Source organism: Haliaeetus albicilla, chromosome 16 (genome assembly GCF_947461875.1).
Source record: "Haliaeetus albicilla chromosome 16, bHalAlb1.1, whole genome shotgun sequence".
NCBI classification, from domain to species: Eukaryota; Metazoa; Chordata; class Aves; order Accipitriformes; family Accipitridae; genus Haliaeetus; species Haliaeetus albicilla.
Window position 1 is genome coordinate 6,919,700 of NC_091498.1, and position 16,772 is coordinate 6,936,471.

The 16,772-nt window shown below is 45.6% G+C and overlaps 1 protein-coding gene across 5 annotated transcripts; it reads left to right on the forward strand.

Moving 5' to 3' along the window:
* The first annotated feature begins 73 nt into the window (after positions 1 to 73).
* On the forward strand, positions 74 to 16,684 carry ZCCHC17 (zinc finger CCHC-type containing 17). Of its 5 annotated transcripts, none has more exons than XM_069803386.1 (8): positions 74 to 90; positions 478 to 623; positions 1,044 to 1,101; positions 2,524 to 2,624; positions 4,322 to 4,413; positions 5,190 to 5,290; positions 6,583 to 6,731; positions 15,837 to 16,684. In XM_069803386.1, the coding sequence occupies exons 2-8, from the start codon at positions 582 to 584 to the stop codon at positions 16,014 to 16,016; spliced, it is 723 nt and encodes a 240-aa protein (XP_069659487.1). In that variant the 5' UTR covers positions 74 to 90; positions 478 to 581; the 3' UTR covers positions 16,017 to 16,684. The 5 variants fall into 5 exon arrangements, 4 of the variants coding, with proteins under 4 accessions (XP_069659487.1, XP_069659484.1, XP_069659485.1 ...); XR_011328066.1 differs by lacking the exon at positions 74 to 90 and adding an exon at positions 8,195 to 8,394 and having other exon boundaries at positions 100 to 623; XM_069803383.1 differs by lacking the exon at positions 74 to 90 and adding an exon at positions 100 to 400.
* The last annotated feature ends 88 nt before the right edge of the window (positions 16,685 to 16,772 follow it).

Sequence of the window (16,772 nt, forward strand, 5' to 3'; positions counted from 1 at the left end):
TGCCAGCAACACGAGTAACGCTGATTGGCTAGAGGCTGCCACCCGCCATCATTGCGCGCGACGATTGGCGGAGTGGAGAGGTGCCCTGAGGTGAGGGTGGGGGTGTGGAGGGAGCAAAATGGCGGCGGCCGCAGGGGCCGAGTGATGGCGGTGGTTGAGTGGTGCTGCGCCGGGTGCTGACGGGCTCCGGCTTCTCCCCGGCCGCCGGGCAGGGCCCGTCCCGCCTCACCCCGCCTGTCCGGGCCGGGCCCGCGGCCTCCGGTTCGCGCCCAGCCCAGCCGCTCCCCCCCCGCAGCCTCGGTCCCCCCCGAGCCGGTGTGAGCCGCTGAACCCCCGCGGTGTGAGGGCAGAGACTGTCGTGGCGCGCTGGGGTCGGTGCCGGGCTGTAGCCCAAGTCAAGGTGGAATAATGACTGTTGCCTGCTAATAGGTCTGGCCGCAGGAGCTTTCGTGCATTAATTAAATATTTATTTTCAAGGCATCTCTCTGAACTGGGGCGGTGAATATGCGGTAGCCTGGGGTGAATTCAGCCGGTGGGGCCGTTGGAGTGTCTCTCGCCTGGACCCTGCGAGGCCTGCGGTGATGGAGGCGCTGCCCGAGCTCTACGCCATCTTCCAGGGAGAGGTGTGTGGGGCTGCTGCTGGCGGCCGTCACCCTGCGAGATGTTACCGCCTGTGGCGTGCTTCTTTGTCTCCTTATTTTGTTGTTTCAGTCACCGTTTAGTTCAGCGGCAGTTTGGGCAACTGACGGTTCTGTAGCACGTATATACGCGGCTCTGTATATGTGTCTGTGTGTTTATGTACGTACATATAGATTTTCATGCATATACGTACAAGATGTTTACCTGAATAACGTAGGAGTGGTTGGCTGACCACATCTACTCCAGAGTTATTAAGCAGTGCTGTGCCTAACCTGCCCTGAAAGCTAAAACTGAAGGAAAGCAGGAGAACCGTGTAGGCTTTTTGTGCGTATTCTAAGCTGTGGTTTGAAAATGGGTGTCTTGTGAAGGGTTTTCCTTTAGTTGTTGTGTTGGTTTCTTCACAGGTTGCTACAGTGACAGAATATGGGGCATTTATAAAAATCCCAGGCTGCAGGAAACAAGGTTTGTTTCTCCTATTTTTGCTCAGACATGGTTTCATGTTGGTGTGTTTGAGCCAAGCAGTCGTCCTTGGAATTAAAGTCTTGCCACGTTTTAGAAAAAGCTCAGAAAAGGTTTTTTTCCTAAATTAGGAAGAAATTGAGGTTCTTGGAAAGTACTTCCGATATGTTTGCATGAATACCAAAAAGACTCAGGGAGCTTTTTGCTAGCTTCCAGATGTTTTACAGAATCATTTTAAGGTGTTGGACAGATTATAGAAACTTTCTACAGTTAGATAATTTGTCCAACTTCTTTTATGGCCAATATAAATTAAGCTGAAATAAAAAAATAAACCAGAAAAGCTGACTTAAAGCTCTGTTTATGTTTGTGGGAAACCTGCAAAGTCAAACAAACTCATTTTACTAAAGCAGCAGCTTACGGTGGATGTTCTGTCAAATGCTGGTAGGTCCACAAACAATGCTGCCTCCACTCCCCTCTTGAATTGTCCAGTCGCTGTAGTGCTAGTTCTAATAAAAGTTTTTGGACAGAAGCGTGGCTGCTGGAGGGAAGTCGCTTTGAGACACAAACAGGCCCTGAAACGTGATCTTGAACAGCGAGGTGTGTTTCCAGATTTATCCTTTCTTGTATCCCTTGTCCCCTCTGTAGCCCACATGTCATTCATGCAAATTAAAAATACAGTTTTGGGCCTGTGTGACCTTGCAAGCGCAGGAGATTGGGGCAGCCATGGTGTTTCATGCTTTTGACTTTGCCAGCAAAGTGTTGTGTTGCTGATGTGTGAAATGGGCTCTTTATTCTCCGGTGCTTGGGGTGGCCTCAGAGGACAGGCAAGATGGGAGAGGTGTTAGTGCCTGCTACAGTTTTCCATATGGGTGCCTGATACGTTGAGTATGAAGACACTGCTTTGGGGTCCTGCTTTTCTGAGTTAATTTGGAGCAGATCTTGGTGACTTTTTACGTGTTTGATTGATGCAACTAGTTGATTCTCACCTGCATAATGTACCGGAGGAAAGAAATGGTTAGTTTTGCTTAGGGGAACCGCTGAATATGTGCCCTGTCTCCCAGAGCAGTGGTCTCCAAATGTTTTTGATTGTGCACCCTCAGTTAACCCTATCGGCGGTTAATTTTTTGAGCACACACCCCCAAGATTTATTAATAAATTATACACGTGTACTACTGTACTAATGTTATGTACATTAGAAAACATACTCCAAAATAGAAGTCAAAACAGGATGAGCTAAAGATGAAATAAGTGCTGTTAATTTTTTTTATTTTATTTGTTACTGGTTAAAAAATATTTTCTTCCCACACCCCAAAGGATTGTCTCACCTCCATCACACTTTGGAGACTGCTGTTCTAGAGGGCAAAACTGAGAAGTGGAGACTTGTCTTTATTTTTTCCCTTTCTTCTCTTCCAAAACCATGACCAGGCCTTGTCCATAAGACTCACATGTCCTCCTGCCGTGTGGATAAACCTTCAGAGATAGTAGATGTTGGAGACAAAGTATGGGTGAAGCTTATCGGAAAAGAGGTAATGTTAATTTTTGTTTCTTTAATGCTGCGGTGATAAAATATACTGCGAAAACACTGAGAACTTCTGTTCACAGAGGCTGTGTGTTCCTGTTGCTTTGTTGGGGTTTGGCAGGCTCTATTTTACAGATGGGTGAATTCTCTTTACCTCTAGATGTGGCTTTGGGCACATCGCTTCTGTGACTTGCAACAATGCAGGTCAGAAAAAGGGACTTTATAAAAGCTTTTGGCTTAAAAGTAACAAAACGCTTCCCTTTCTTCCCCTGCGCACCCCTTCGCAGCTTTTATCACCTTAACTGTGTGATTTGGTGGCTAAATGAGCAATTTGAAAGGATCCCAAGATAAGAGCTGATATAAACCCAGTTTGAGAGGCAGGAGGGAGTGTTCTTGGGGATTTTTGTTCATTTGTTTTCAAGAAAGTACCACTGTCAGTGATTTATGCCCAGACTTTTTGTTTGTTTGTTTTGAAGTAAGAACATTTTACATTCCCGCCACCCCCCCCCCCCCCCAATCTATGTTCCTTTTTCTCCTGCAGAAGATGTGACAATGGGTATATCATCTGTATTTAAAGATTACATGGAACAAAAACTAAAGACTTGTGCTTTGGTGAGCCATGGAAACAAAGCAAGCTGACGGTATTTTGTTGGGATCAAGGTGGAAGCATTCAGTTCAAAGTTGCACAGGATTTGGCCATAAATGCTTTGCTTTTTTTTTTTATTGGAAGAAGATAATCAGGTTGATGTACAAAACAAGGACTTAATTTTGTGTGGGATAAGGGAAATGGGTTGAGAAACTTGGTCTTATTTACACAATATAGAAAAACTATATGAAAGACTTCACAGATTTTCACAGATTTTTTTTTTTTTTAAGCCATCTGTGGTGTGCTTTTTTAACTTTTATTTTGTTTGTGTAAGTTTCTATTAAGCCACTGTTTTCTTTATCTGGAGCACAGCTGTTGGGCTTCTGGCTTCCTTGCTGTAGAGGCAAGGGGCAGAAGCATGTTGGAGAGGTGGACAGCAGAAGAGTTCATTGTTGGATTGCCTGCAAATAGCTGCATGGGTGTCATAAACAGACAAAACAGAAGTACCTTCAATAGCAGCATTGGTGAAAATGCAGACAGTTGCAAGAAAGGCTTAAAAAAACCCCAAAACCCCCAAATATACAACTTTTGCTCTTGCTTCTAAAGTAATGTGGCAATCAAGGACTTACTAGGATTCAGAAAAGAATAAGCCCCTAACAGAGATACTTAAAACATTTTTAGTCTCATAAGAGGATCAAAATAGGGAAATGGATATAAAGTTTTATTTTTCAGGATGCAAGTTGGCTAAAGTACTGGTCCAGAGGGAACTGTTTCGAGGGTGGATGATTTGAGAATTGTAGCAAAGCTTCCAAACATGCACTTTCTTCTACAGCTCTTGGCTTTGGTCATACTGAAAGCAGAATGTTAATCCGAGCAGACCTATAGTTTGAGCTTGTCATACTACTGAGATAGCTGCTTAACAGAAGCTATTTTATTAGCTAGAGTACTCTAAATGCAGCTACAAAATAATAGAACAAAAGCACTTTCACGTAGTATCCTTTGCAGTGCTGCTCTTTGCTAACCAACAGTTTTCTTCCTTCTCTATAGGCCTCCAGACACAGTGTATTAATTAACATCATTGTCATTTCTTTGTCTCGTTCCATCTCTTCCTCTTTCAGATGAAAGATGACAAACTGAAGCTTTCCCTCTCCATGAAGGTTGTTAACCAAGGCACAGGAAAAGACCTCGATCCAAACAATATTTCCCTTGAGTAGGTAAATCTACTGACCAGAATATAACAGATCAGGTTGCTACTGCCTGCTTTTCCCTGCCTTGCATTCCTGGCTTTCCTGCCATACTTATTCTCCCATCCTTTGGAGGGCGAGGCTGGCTCTCCCTGAGCCTCCCAGCGATGCACTGGCTGGAGGATTGACTGAAGGCATTCCCTTGGTTATGCAGCCTAGAGGCAGGCAGGAGCTGGAGGAGGCTGCAGGGAGCTCCAGCCTTTCACACCACGGCAGGATTTTCATTCCTGTGTTGTGATGGCAGTGTGCTTGTACTGGAAGGACTGATCATTCCAGCTGGGGATTTGTCTCATTTTCACATACCATGAAATCAAGTCTTAACTGCTTGGATGTTTCAGAGATTCTTTGTCTACCTTTTTTTGCAACATCTTTTGCAGGTCAAATAAAATTGCTTTATTTTCATACTGGGCAAGTATATTTATGTGTGTGTTCACACAGAAAATACAGATGTTAGTATAAAGGATGTAACTGCAGCTCCCTGCATTTGTCTGCTTTGTGCAGAGTGTGCTCAGTTAGTCTCAAAATTAGAAGATGACAGGTAAAATATGCTGTTAACAATGTGGTTTATTCTAATGAGCAGTTGGTCAGCTCTGTTCTTTGGTTTAGCTGATTAAGTGGCTCTTTTAGAGCAACATTTGAGAAAAACTTCTGTTTAGGTTGTGTCCATATAAATACACAGGGTTAAAGATGAAAGTGGATGAGAGTGGAAGAGGGGAAAATGGAACTGTCCTTCTCTTTCCAGTCAGGACGAGAGGAAAAAACGCACGTTCAGAGACTACACGAGTCAGAAGATCACGCTTGAAGCTGTCTTGAACACTGTGTGCAAGAAATGTGGTTGCAAAGGTATGTTTATGCAGGGCTGTCTTGTACTTTTGATGTAGCCTTGTTCTAACCAGGTGGTGACTTGTAGATAGGATTGTATCAACATCTGTCTCACAGTTGTGTATAAGGACTGGATTTGCTTCCAGGTGTCTCTTCTAGAGGAGAACTACGTTTTCAATCACTTGTTACAAAAAGGAAAGACTTAGCTGAACTCCTTTTATAAAGGTTTGTTTCTTAAAATCGTGTCCCTTTGAGCTTCCTGTAAAGAACCTTCCTACTGAGTGCAGGTAGAGTACAGGTACCCTTCTTGCAGTATTTGTGTTAATGTGTCTTATAGCTGAGGTCCTGTTTCAGTTTTGTGTTTTAAAAAATAAACATATGCCTTCACCAGATCATTTAATTCTGAAGAACAATCAGTGGAAATTACTGATCAGTTGTTGGGAACACAGTGTTAGCTTGTGAGCAGTGTCTTAGAGCTGAAAACAAGCATTTGGTTTTTTTTAACCTGGTGAAATTTTTGTGTTTTGCCTGGTTCAGCAATAGGAAGTTGGCTTATGTGATGGCTTTTCAGTAGCTTTTTGCAAGTGGCTGAGGCATAAAGTAGTCTTTTGTACATGGAGTTTTTGCTGTATCCTACTTGTCTTAGGTTATTTAGCCATAGAATAAATAGTTAAGCTGGAGTTAATGCTATTCTGCAGAAGGTTAATAATGAATATGGTTCTTTGTAGCGGTAGACAACTATCTTTAAAATGTTATTTTAAAGAACCCCCAAAACTTTAAACTGGATACTGTGTAATTTCAGTCTGCTTTTTAATGATGATGTCTACTCATAACAGGCAGGTAGATATTATCTATCTGCAGTTTCCACTACAACTCTTAGTGGGTCAACCATGATGTCTCCCCAGTAGAAAGGGTAGAACCAGAATGAGCTGATTTCCTCTATATTTGTGGCTTTGGTCTCATTTACCAGGTGCCTGTCATGCCAGCTTACTCCCTTTCCCATACACTTTTCCATGCTCTTTAAGCCCTTGCACAGACACGTTTCTGCCAATTGCCCTATTCAGACACAAGTGTCTTAGTTTTTGCCTGACTACTCTTCCCAGAATGACCTGTGTTGCATTTGCTCCCCAGCTTGTTTAATTGGGGCACGTTAAACTATCTTAAATGCTAGGACAAAAAAATGTACAGCGTAGATTCTCTTATTGTGATTAATGATAGAAAGATAATTGGCAGCACTTCAGGTGTCTGAAATGCAGTTGTTTAAAAAAAAAGGGGGGGGGCGGGGCGCTGCTCCTTCAAACATTATTTTACAGGTCATTTTGCCAAGGAGTGTTTCATGCAGCCTGGAGGTACCAAATATAGCCTCATTCCAGAAGAGGAGGAAGAGGAGGTGGCAGCAGCAGGATATGAAAGAGATAAAAAGACCAGCATGGTTGATGAGCCTCCAAAAAAAAGGAAAAAGGTATGAAGCGCCCTACTGCTGACCTGGAAAAGTGAACCAGATAATTTGTTCTGTATAGTTATACCTGTGATTTACTATGGCAACATGGTTATGAGTAGCCAGTTCCGGGCTGAGAAAGTGGCTGAGTTTTGTGCATGTTCTATAGCAAAACAGGAATCTTCTCTGCAGACTTTTTAGTAATTCTTACGCTTTTTCCCTTTATTCTTGTTAAACTGTCTTTAAGATGGTTTTGTGCTATATAATGCACAGTCTTCCAAAGAGATTTCTTACAGTGAGAAAAGGATTTTTTTTTTTCCTTGGTCTTTGTGAGGCTCTATAGAAATTGCTTCAGTTTCCTTAATTTCTGATTCTTGCCAATAACCTTGTTTCTCCTCCCTTCTCACTGCTCTCGCCCTAACACCTTTCTTTAATCTGAACTAAATGCCTTGCTGCCTTGCTACAGCAGGTATCCTGACCCAGCCAGTGCGATGTGGACTGGGCTTATCTGCGCATGCCAGGGGAAAATTGCTGGTTGTATTTGCACAGGGGGCATACTCCATTTCCAGGCTCTAAAGCAATTTTTGTCTATGTGAAAAATGTCAAGAAATAAGAGACCTTTTATGTCCAGTGTTTGAACTCTGGCTTCAGAGCATGCTGGCATAAAATGCAGCGGAGACGTGAATCCAAAACAGGAGTGTTCATTGGTTGGTCTCTTTATACAGCAATGAGTATTCCAGTTCCAGACTTCAGTACATAAACTGTTATATCAGCCCCTTCACAACTGGAGTCCAACTTCTAATGACACTTCCAAAGCCCCCTTTTTTCTTTTTTCTTCTTTTTTTCTTTCTCTTTCCAGCCCTGTGGCCTGTCTGTATCCCTCAACAGGAGCAACAGGCAGGAAAGGTGGTGGATTTCATTTTTACAAGAGAGGGACAAAGATGGTGTTAGCAATTGCATAGCGAGAACTGACTTCTGAGGGCTTAGTTCTTCCAGGCTCACTGTGGAGTTAAACCAGTACTGGTGCTAGTAGGAGAGACTGCAGATGCTGGCAACAGGCAACAGAGGAGTCTGTTTTGATGACAACACTCAGATCAGTCCAGAGTCACTGATGCTGGTAGCTGAAGTCTTGCTTCCAGTCATGTTTTTCACTGGTATTGTGGTTTCTGGCACTCTTAACGGTACACTCTTTGAGAGAGGAGTAGCTGGGGCTGTTTGTGGGATTGTAGGTGTTGACTACACTGGAGTAGAAGAGCCAGGTGTGTAGTGACTTTCCTTGTGTCAGCCACTGCCCTGTGGCATACCTGTTTCTGCCCTACAGTCAGTACAAAATGAAGTTAGCATTAATTTGATGCCTAATTTGCAGTTCTTGTTTGCTCTGTAGTGCTCTGGATAGCTGATCCAGTAGCAGGAATGGGATCTGTCTTCACTGTAGGTCCTGTTGCCTGGTTCCATCCCAAGATGTGCTTTGTTTTCCCACTACGTAGGCTCTTATTCAAGAATGTCTGCAGAGCGTCATTACGCTGCGATAGAAAATACACGTGGTCTTCTTTCTACTCTGATCTTGGAAGCACACGATTGAACAGAGTTGTCTCTCAGATCGCAGGCTAACTGCGACTCTGACCTTTCTGGACTCCAGACGTTGGGCTTCCCTCTTGCCATGGAGCAGTGTGTGAGCAGGCTGTTGGTAATACCTTAGCAGGGCTGGGTATTCTCCTGCCTTGGGTTCTCTTCCCTCTAGCAGTGGTGATGGTTTGTTTGGTAAAGGCTTGTGTAACTGTTACTTAAATGCTGCAGGGGGGAAAAATTACACTGAGGTGTGCAAATAACTCATTATCATATCAGTGTTCATCCACCAGGGTGGGAATTCCCTGTGGAGTCTTGCCCTGCTGAGACTACAGGAGATGTGGGTGACTGTCCTGAATTTGTTACTAATATTTGGGGGGGGTCTGTGGATTAACAGCCTTCCTTTAAATCTTGCTTGTTGCTTTGATCTTCCTCCCTTCTCAAGGAGGAGATCAAAAGTTTTCAGATGTTTTCCAGTGCTGGAAAATAAAGCTTTGAGCTTTTTGGAGGCAGGATGTGGGATCCTTGAAATGAATAGCTCCCTTGTTGTCTCGAGTGCCTGCTGTGATCTTGTCTGGGAGCCACCATATGCTTCCTTGCTTGCCTGAAGCCCCAGGGGGATTTACACAAAGTAGAAATAGCTCAATCTACCTAGTAGCAATTGCCTTGCTGACCCCATCCCATCCCATGCTTGTAATATAAATGTAGAGTTTATGTTTTTAAATGAATAGACAGAGAACTGCTATAACCAAGCATCTGTTTAGTGTCATAGCAATAGTATTAACCTTTTTGGTTGTTCATGATCAACATTTTCTGTTTCCTTGATCTGGTGCTTCCTTGCAGTTTCTGGGTGCTCTTTTCTCTCCCCAGAGATTACTCTCCTTACCGAGATACTCTGGGGTCCTCACCCCTTTTTTTCTTGGCTTGCCTTCCCAATGGTTCCTCAGTTCCTCACTTTTCTCCTGCCTGAGCCCCACAGCATTTACAGGATTAAGAGACAGCTGTAGGCTTCAGGTCTCTGCACTGGCATAGGTTTCTGCTGTGACTATGGGCACAAGTCTTTCTAGTGACAGATCACCCTGTTAGTATCCTTCATGAGAGCACTCTCCTGCATCGTGTAATCCCTGAGAAAATAAGTGACTTGAGGGAGAAGCGGAGATGCTGCTGTCGCAGCGCTGTGCGGAAGTACCGGGGAGCATCTGAGGAGTCGCTGACAGCTGTGCAGGCATGTGTCTGTGTCCCTTTCACTTTTACTCTTTGGGTCACAGGGTGAAGGAGCTCCTATGGGAACGCAGCAGCGTGCCTGTGCTGTGCTTGCGTGGGAGGGAGGCGTGCTGAGAAGAAATGAACCCTTCTGCTGCTGCTTTCTTCTCTGTCTTTCACAAGAAGATCTGCAGGTTGGACAGCAGGAGTAACCCCTTTAATTTAAATTTTACAAAAGCTTCCCATTGTCTCCTCAGACACATGGACTAATTTATCCCTGGGGTGGTTTTGTAATGGTCCTTGGAATTGCATAGTGAATGTGACCTGTGATGGCTTGTAGGCAGACTTTGCTGTTCTTTCTCCCATGTGTAAAAGATGTCCAGGCAATCTGCTTGCAGATGTTGTCTCCTCATATAAAAACCACACCTTCTTAATTGTTACCTGTTCAGTGACCTGTAGTTCATCAAGCCTTAGTCCATTCTCACCTGTAGCTGGTACTTGTTCTACTAGTTCTTACATGGCATTAGCTTGGGGCACAGCTCTTCACACACTATGCTGTTCTCTCACTGTCCTTCTCTGTGCTATTCTGAACTTTTCTGTATTTATTTAATGGCCATAGACTGGATTCTTCTCATCACATTAATTCTGTCTGGTCCTCAAACAAGGCATACAATAATACCTTTAGAGTTATGTAATTAATCTTGTTTGGAATTAAACTGAGTGGTGGAATTTTGCTTTTTTCTTTTTTTTTTTCTTTTTCTCTTGAAGAATAAAAAAAAAAAACCTAGAAAGATTACTGACACCTCTCTGGTGATGCAGGAAGGCATGTATCTGGAAATCCATTCTAATTTTTCACAAGGACAGACATAAAGTCTCTGAATGAGACCATAACTCCACAAAAAGGCCTGGTGAAAAATATTTATACTTCTTGGAGAATTCTGAACACTCCCCTCTTATCTCAAAATCAAATACCTTCAGAAAGAATGAATTGCTGTAACATTCTTAAAGCATGGCCTGAGGCAACTTACAAAAGACAGGAGAGAGCCTAGTGTGCTAATGTTGTCCCCCCTTAGTGCCAGCTATTTAAAAATAACTAGAGCAGTAGGAAAACCAGCGCTATCAGGCTCTAGTCCAGCCTGTTGCTCTTCTGCATGCCAGCTCCCAAGGAGGGTTTTGTAGAGGAAAGATATTGAGGCAAGTTTGTTCTGTTTTGGTAGAATTGTAATCTTTACATAAATTGGACAGGACATGCAAGGAACCGTAACGTGCAGGTCTTTGCACTTGTTGGCCCTCTCTGCATCTTTACACCGGGAGTCTGCTTGGGCAAAATCCACTCAAAATGTTTACACAAATGCAGTGTTTGCAGTTCTGGGGGAGTGCCTGGGTGTGCCTGAGAGCTGAGTTGAGTTTCATCCATCAGCAGCCATCGGTTTTGGAGACAGGTTTGCAGCTCAGGGTGTGGTAGGGCTTTGCTGCTGTTGCTGGAGGCAGAAACCCGGCCTTTGCTTTGGCACTGCCCTCTCCATAGGTAACCTAGAGAAATGCTCCTGTTTGTGCAATGGTGAGTTGACTAGTAACCAGCAGAGTGCTTGTCTCCCAGTACTGGGACACTGGAGTTTAAAGAAATCTGTGGTGTAATAGAAGGGTGCTGCTCATGCAGAATGATTTCACAGCAGCACTATCTCCTGCTACAGAAAACGTTAAGCTTTTCTGTTGCCGGCTTGCTCCCTGCAGTGTTTGCAGTCCAGCTTGTGCTTATATGCTGTGGTGCTTGCATTACTGCACTGAAAGTACTTTTTCTGTGTTAGTGTGAGCAGTTTGGCTGTTAGAAGCTCCAGAAAGGGGAGACTGAGGGGTTGGGTTTTTTTCAGCCAGCACAATGTCCACGTGTGTACTCTTATTTCCCCTGTAATCCTGAAGGAACGTGTGTGACATCCTGTTCTGTCTTCAGCCTTCACATGCTGAGAAAGTTTCCCAAGCTCTGGAATGATACTCTGTTAGTTGTTAAGGTCTTGTCAAACTTTCTCACCATGTGCACAGGCTGGAAAAGCTTGAGAAAATTCTCCTTGGTGCACCCCTTTCTCTAGAACATTTAACTCTTCACCGTCCGCCTCTTCTAAAGACTGTTACAATTTGCTTCTGCTCTTTGTCTGTGGGTAGGGGACTTTGTAGGGACTTTGGTATTGTCCCACAGAAAAATGTAGACACTCAAATTTTGGGTGACATCAATGATCATAGTGCTGTTGTGGAGCTACAAAAAACTGATACCTGCCAAGAGTGTGCTAGGTGTGGAGTGAACTCAGTGCTTTGTTCTCTTCCCTGGAGTCTCAGAGGACTCTTTGCTTGGTGTTAGCTCCAAGCAATGTGTCCTCTTTGCTCTTCCACTTCCCTAGAAGATTTCTGTTTCACATTGAAAAAGCTACTAGCTTCCTTCCTTTGTTGTCCCTAATTGATAGCCTGTATCTGGTGCTACGGCACATGATCCGTACTAAATTGATGTCTTTAGCTGGGCCTTTTGTGTCCCCACTCTTACGGGAGAGTATGTTGTTTTTAAATGAAGTGTAGACAGACTAGGCGTGTCTTCCTGTAAGCCAGTATATTAACCTTCATATGGAAACTGCACTTGACTGGAAGTGGCTGAAGCTAATGGAAGAAATGTCTTGTGGGGAGGAGGGGGGAGAACCTAGCCTTCTCTGTGCTCTCCGCATTGGGACACTTCTTTTTCCCCAAGCAATTTTAAGACCATTTGCACTTCAGGGGAGGATTGTGGGTGGCAGTGGAGGGCTACCAGGAACCCTGTGCCTTCGCTGTTAATGCATACCTACATACAGCATGGGCTTGGCTTTAATGTGCTCGCCTGCCTTGGTGAGCTACCTGAGCACCTCCAAGCCTACAGCAGATGATGCAGAGTCGGGATGTAGAAGTCAGTTACTGCAGGGGATTTCCCCCGCACCCTTTGCCTCATTTTTTCATGCTGTTCTTAGCAGCTTCTTCTGGCTTTTGTTTTGAACTGATGAGTGCTGGTCTCTTAGCTTGGAGTCCTCTTGGTGAATATGCACATGCTGTTGTGTTGTGGGCTTCCTTCTCTGAAGTGAGTTTTCTTTACGTGAATGCTTCCAATCCATTTCCAGCCAGGGTTGTTCTTTTTCCCTGGGTGGGGTGGGTGTGTAACAGGCTTAAGGCAGCACCTGCGGGCATCTGAGGGAGGAGGGAGTATCTCATGCTGGATCTGCAAAACCGGTGTCAGCGCTGGGTTCAGACCTTTAGCTGCCATGGCCAGCCCTGTGCTGTGCCTGGTTGTGTTAGAGCAGGTGGAAATACTTGCCCACCCCAATCATTCTGATTTTGTACAGGTATCTCGTGTATCTGTGGCTGATTGCCACTGTTCCCTTCATCTAATCATGTGTTCATTTTCTTTCCCTTGGCTTAGCTTCTAGGGTGGCTGTGGATGTCTGCAGCAGCTGGCCAAGGAGGGTGGCCTCCCCAAGGACTTGTCCTGCTTGTAGTCCTGTGACTGGCTTAACCGTGCCCTTGGCCTTGCTGCTTCTTTCTGCTTCCTCATGAAATGAGTGCATGGCACTAAGAGTCCTGCCAAGGCAGGGGTGACTTACAGCAAACCTCTCCCAGGAAAACTCTGCAAGCCCAAGGGTGGCCTTGAGGTCATTGGGGACACTCTTGGCAGAGAAAATAAGCAGAGCTGTTGGCTTGAGGGCTCCCATTACACTCCCTTGTGTAGTGGAATGTCAAACATGTTTGTGTGTTATGTTTGGGACTGTCACTTGACCGCTGTCTGTCTCCCATTGTGCTGCTCCCCAAAGCCTGCGCACAGCCGTGCTCTGAACAAGCCATCATTCAACCTCTTTCAAGTAGAGACGGGGGGGGGGCGGAAACATAGCTTTTTTTTTTTGTCTGGCTTACTGACACTCCTTTTCCTGGTCTAGTGATGCCTTGAAGTGAATGCCCTGGGCTTCTCCCACTCATTCGTGCAGGCTCAGCAGACTCATTACCACTGCTAACAGAGAGCTCAGCCCTTCGGAGGTGGTGGTCAGCATGGGAGGCAGTGCCATGGCTCCTTGCTAATGCTCTGCTTCAAGAGCTCCCTTTGACCCCAGCTGCAATGCTGCTGTGGCGTCTCAGCTGCAGGGCATGTTTTTACAAACCCAGGATGACACCAGTCTACAGGAGGTGCATCCAGTAAAGATAAAGTATGTGCAGGGGGAAAGGAGTTGGGCTATGCTAGGGGTTAAAAGCTCATCTAATGCAGCTAGCAGTAGCATCTGTATCACTGGCACCTGGCTGCATAGTTAAATTATGGAAGAGAATAGGATGCTGGTTTGCAGCAAGTTTGGGGAAGATGGTGCCCAGTCTTACGGGTGCACCAGTTCCAGAGCAATGAGCACATGTGGATCACCCAGGAAGGTGCAGCTTGCTTTAAGCAAAAAAGCTGGTATGTGGCTTAGTTAAAGCAGCAAGCTTTGCTTGCTGGGTTGCATTCCTCACTGGTGTTGTCCAAGCCTATCACAGGCAATCGCATGGGCTTGGGTTGCCTTGCTGGTCCATCTCTGCTTCATGAAACCTTTTGCTTCTTTCGCTGCGTCTTCTGTATGTCTTTGAATAGAAGGAAAATTCACGATAGCCATTTTCACAGGAAAGTCTCTCTTTGATGTTGATGGGACCATGGATGAGATCAGTGGATCCTCCTTGGAGGCCAGTGTTGCTGGGCTTGGACGGAAAGCTGGAACCCTTCCTGGTCTTAGCAATCTGGAAGTGCTTTATATTAAGCATGTGCCAAATACTAAAATTACTTTATTTTATGGGCACTCTTACCTACATGCTGCTTTCCTTTACTTCCCAGAACCAAGGGGTGATAGACAAAATGCCTCATTTTTGCAGGACAATAATTTCTTTTTCAAAGCATCTTCCTAAAATATGCCTGAAAAAAAATCTTCCATCTTATTCCAAGAGTTGGTCTATGTTATCACTTTACGGGTATTCAGAGGATTAGAAAGGTGAGTCGTGCTGGGATCAGAGCTGGATGCTTGTTTATTTGTGCACAAAAGCTGACCATGCTGGCTGACACTTTCTGAGCCATTTGTTTTCTGGGCACCCGGACCACTCGGGTTGGCGCTGGCTGCCCAGCCTGCCTCCAACGCTGGCCTGCTCTGGCTGAAGAGCAGTGGTTTACTGAGCTGTTAGGCTCCCTGGCTCTCAGAGGTCACGTCTGGCTCCTGAGAGCTGCGGTCAGCATTTCTCCTCCTGCTCCTTGCTGGAAGGGGATGAAGCAATGGGCAGAGCGGGGCTAGCAGCTGGGCTAGCAGCTGGGCTGTGTGCACTGCCAGCGCAGGCGGATCAGATCCTCTCCCCAGTACCATTTTCTAATTAAATATATACAAATTGCTGTACTGCATCATTAAATAGTCTTTATCTGTTTTGGGATGCTCTGCCTTATGCGATTCCAGTGGAAGGTATACTGCGGTATTGATCTCAGAGTAATCTCTACTTGGTAGTTAGTCACATGCCTCAAAATGGAGGGTTTAGATCCATTTCAAAGTTCCTGATGAGCTTTATTCCAGCACCAGCTGTTCTTATTCTGCATCTTGAGCTCTGTGTAGTTTTTGCTTCAGGGCTTTGCAGAAATACAGCCGGGGGGACTCAGTGCTGCCCCCGGACTCTGCCTGTGTGCAGGGGCGGGGAGGGGGGGAAGCTGCAAGAGCAGGAGGGTGTGCAATCTGCTTGGAGATTGTGCAAAGAGTTGCTGCTTGCAAAAGGGCACTTTCCTCATCCCTGCTCCCCTCCAGGGAGGGCTGCAAGAAACTCTGACTGGCATTTCTTGGGCTTGGGCTTTCCTGCAAGGAGAAGGGCGTGTTGTCGTGGGTGCTTCAGCACATCAGTGCTCATTTCCTGGCAGTCTGTGGGCTGATGATGATGTGGGGATGCAGAGATGGTGCTCATGTCCAGCTGGTTATTTTAGAAACCCATTTTGTTGGCAAAAAGACTTCATCCTGCCAACTTTTATTAATAAAGAATAGCCTTAAATAATGGCGTAAGCTCTGAGTGTGAAGGGATGGCAAGGATGCTTGTGATTCTACTAACAGTTTTCAGACTTGGATTTACATTTTGATGTCCCGCCTCTGCTCTGACAGCTGCTGTACTCTGCCTGGTGCAGCTGTGGACTGACAGTGGTGGTTAAATCCTGACTCACTGGGGCAGAAGCTGTGTGCACTTTCCGTGTAGGAACAGGCTTGCCCCTGTCACAGCTTGCAAGGCACTCATTACAGAAAGTGTCTCGCTGCCCTGGTAAGCACAAGTGACAGTTTTCCCATATGCAAGGCTTTTTATTTGTTTTCCTTCATTTGCTAGGAGAAGAAGAAGAAAAAGAAGCACAAGAATAAGCAGTCCTCTGAGTCAGACTCGGACAGCTCGGACTCGGACAGTGATGGGGCTCAGCCAGCCAGCAAAAGGACCAAGCATTCGGGGAAGCCCAGCAAGGCTCAGAAGAAGAAGAAGAAAAAGAAGCATAAGAAGCAGCCCCGGGATTGAGCAGGCAGGCAGGCAGGGGTACTGGCATTGTGAGTCCCTGGTGCACACCATGAGGAGCGAGCAGAACTGAATCAGCGCACCCCTTGCTCCAGAGACAAGGAGTTTCCTTCTCCTAAAAGTAATGTTCAGTGTGCGGTGTTACAGGTGTTGACTTTGATACAAGTTGTCCTCTGTTACTTTAGGCACCAGCTGCCTTTTTCTCCCACCAGTAGGCACTTCTGCCAAAATAGGCTAATTGCACTCCTTCGTCAGCACCTCTCCCATCCTGTAGCCTCATCGCTTCCCTGGGTAAGCTGCCAGCGCTCGGCAGCTCCCCTGGACAGTGTGGCCAGCTGCACCGAGCCTGCATGACATCAGCCCCCATCCAGTTGCCTGTAAAAGGTGGAGCTGCGCAGCCGTGCTTTCCCTGTCCCGGCATCGTGCTCAGGGACAGAGGTGGTTGTTGCTGGGACCTGTGTGGGGCTATGTCCTCCCAGCCGGTAACAGTGTGGAGCTGCTTGGCTTTGGTCTGCAAACCTTCCCCCAGCCTCACTCATTTCATATGCAAACATTGGGAGTGAAAAAGTAAGAAGCAAATGGGGGAGTAGAGGTATTTTAAGTAAACATTAACTGTGGTGTGTTTGCCGCCTTGCAAAGTGATGAAAAATAAATCTCTCCAATCTCCAGTTGTACTTTGTACTGGGTCTTTTCTTTTCTATGTTCCATGCTTCACCTTGGGCAGTGAAAAAATAGGGCTAGCTTTGTGGGAGGGGATGA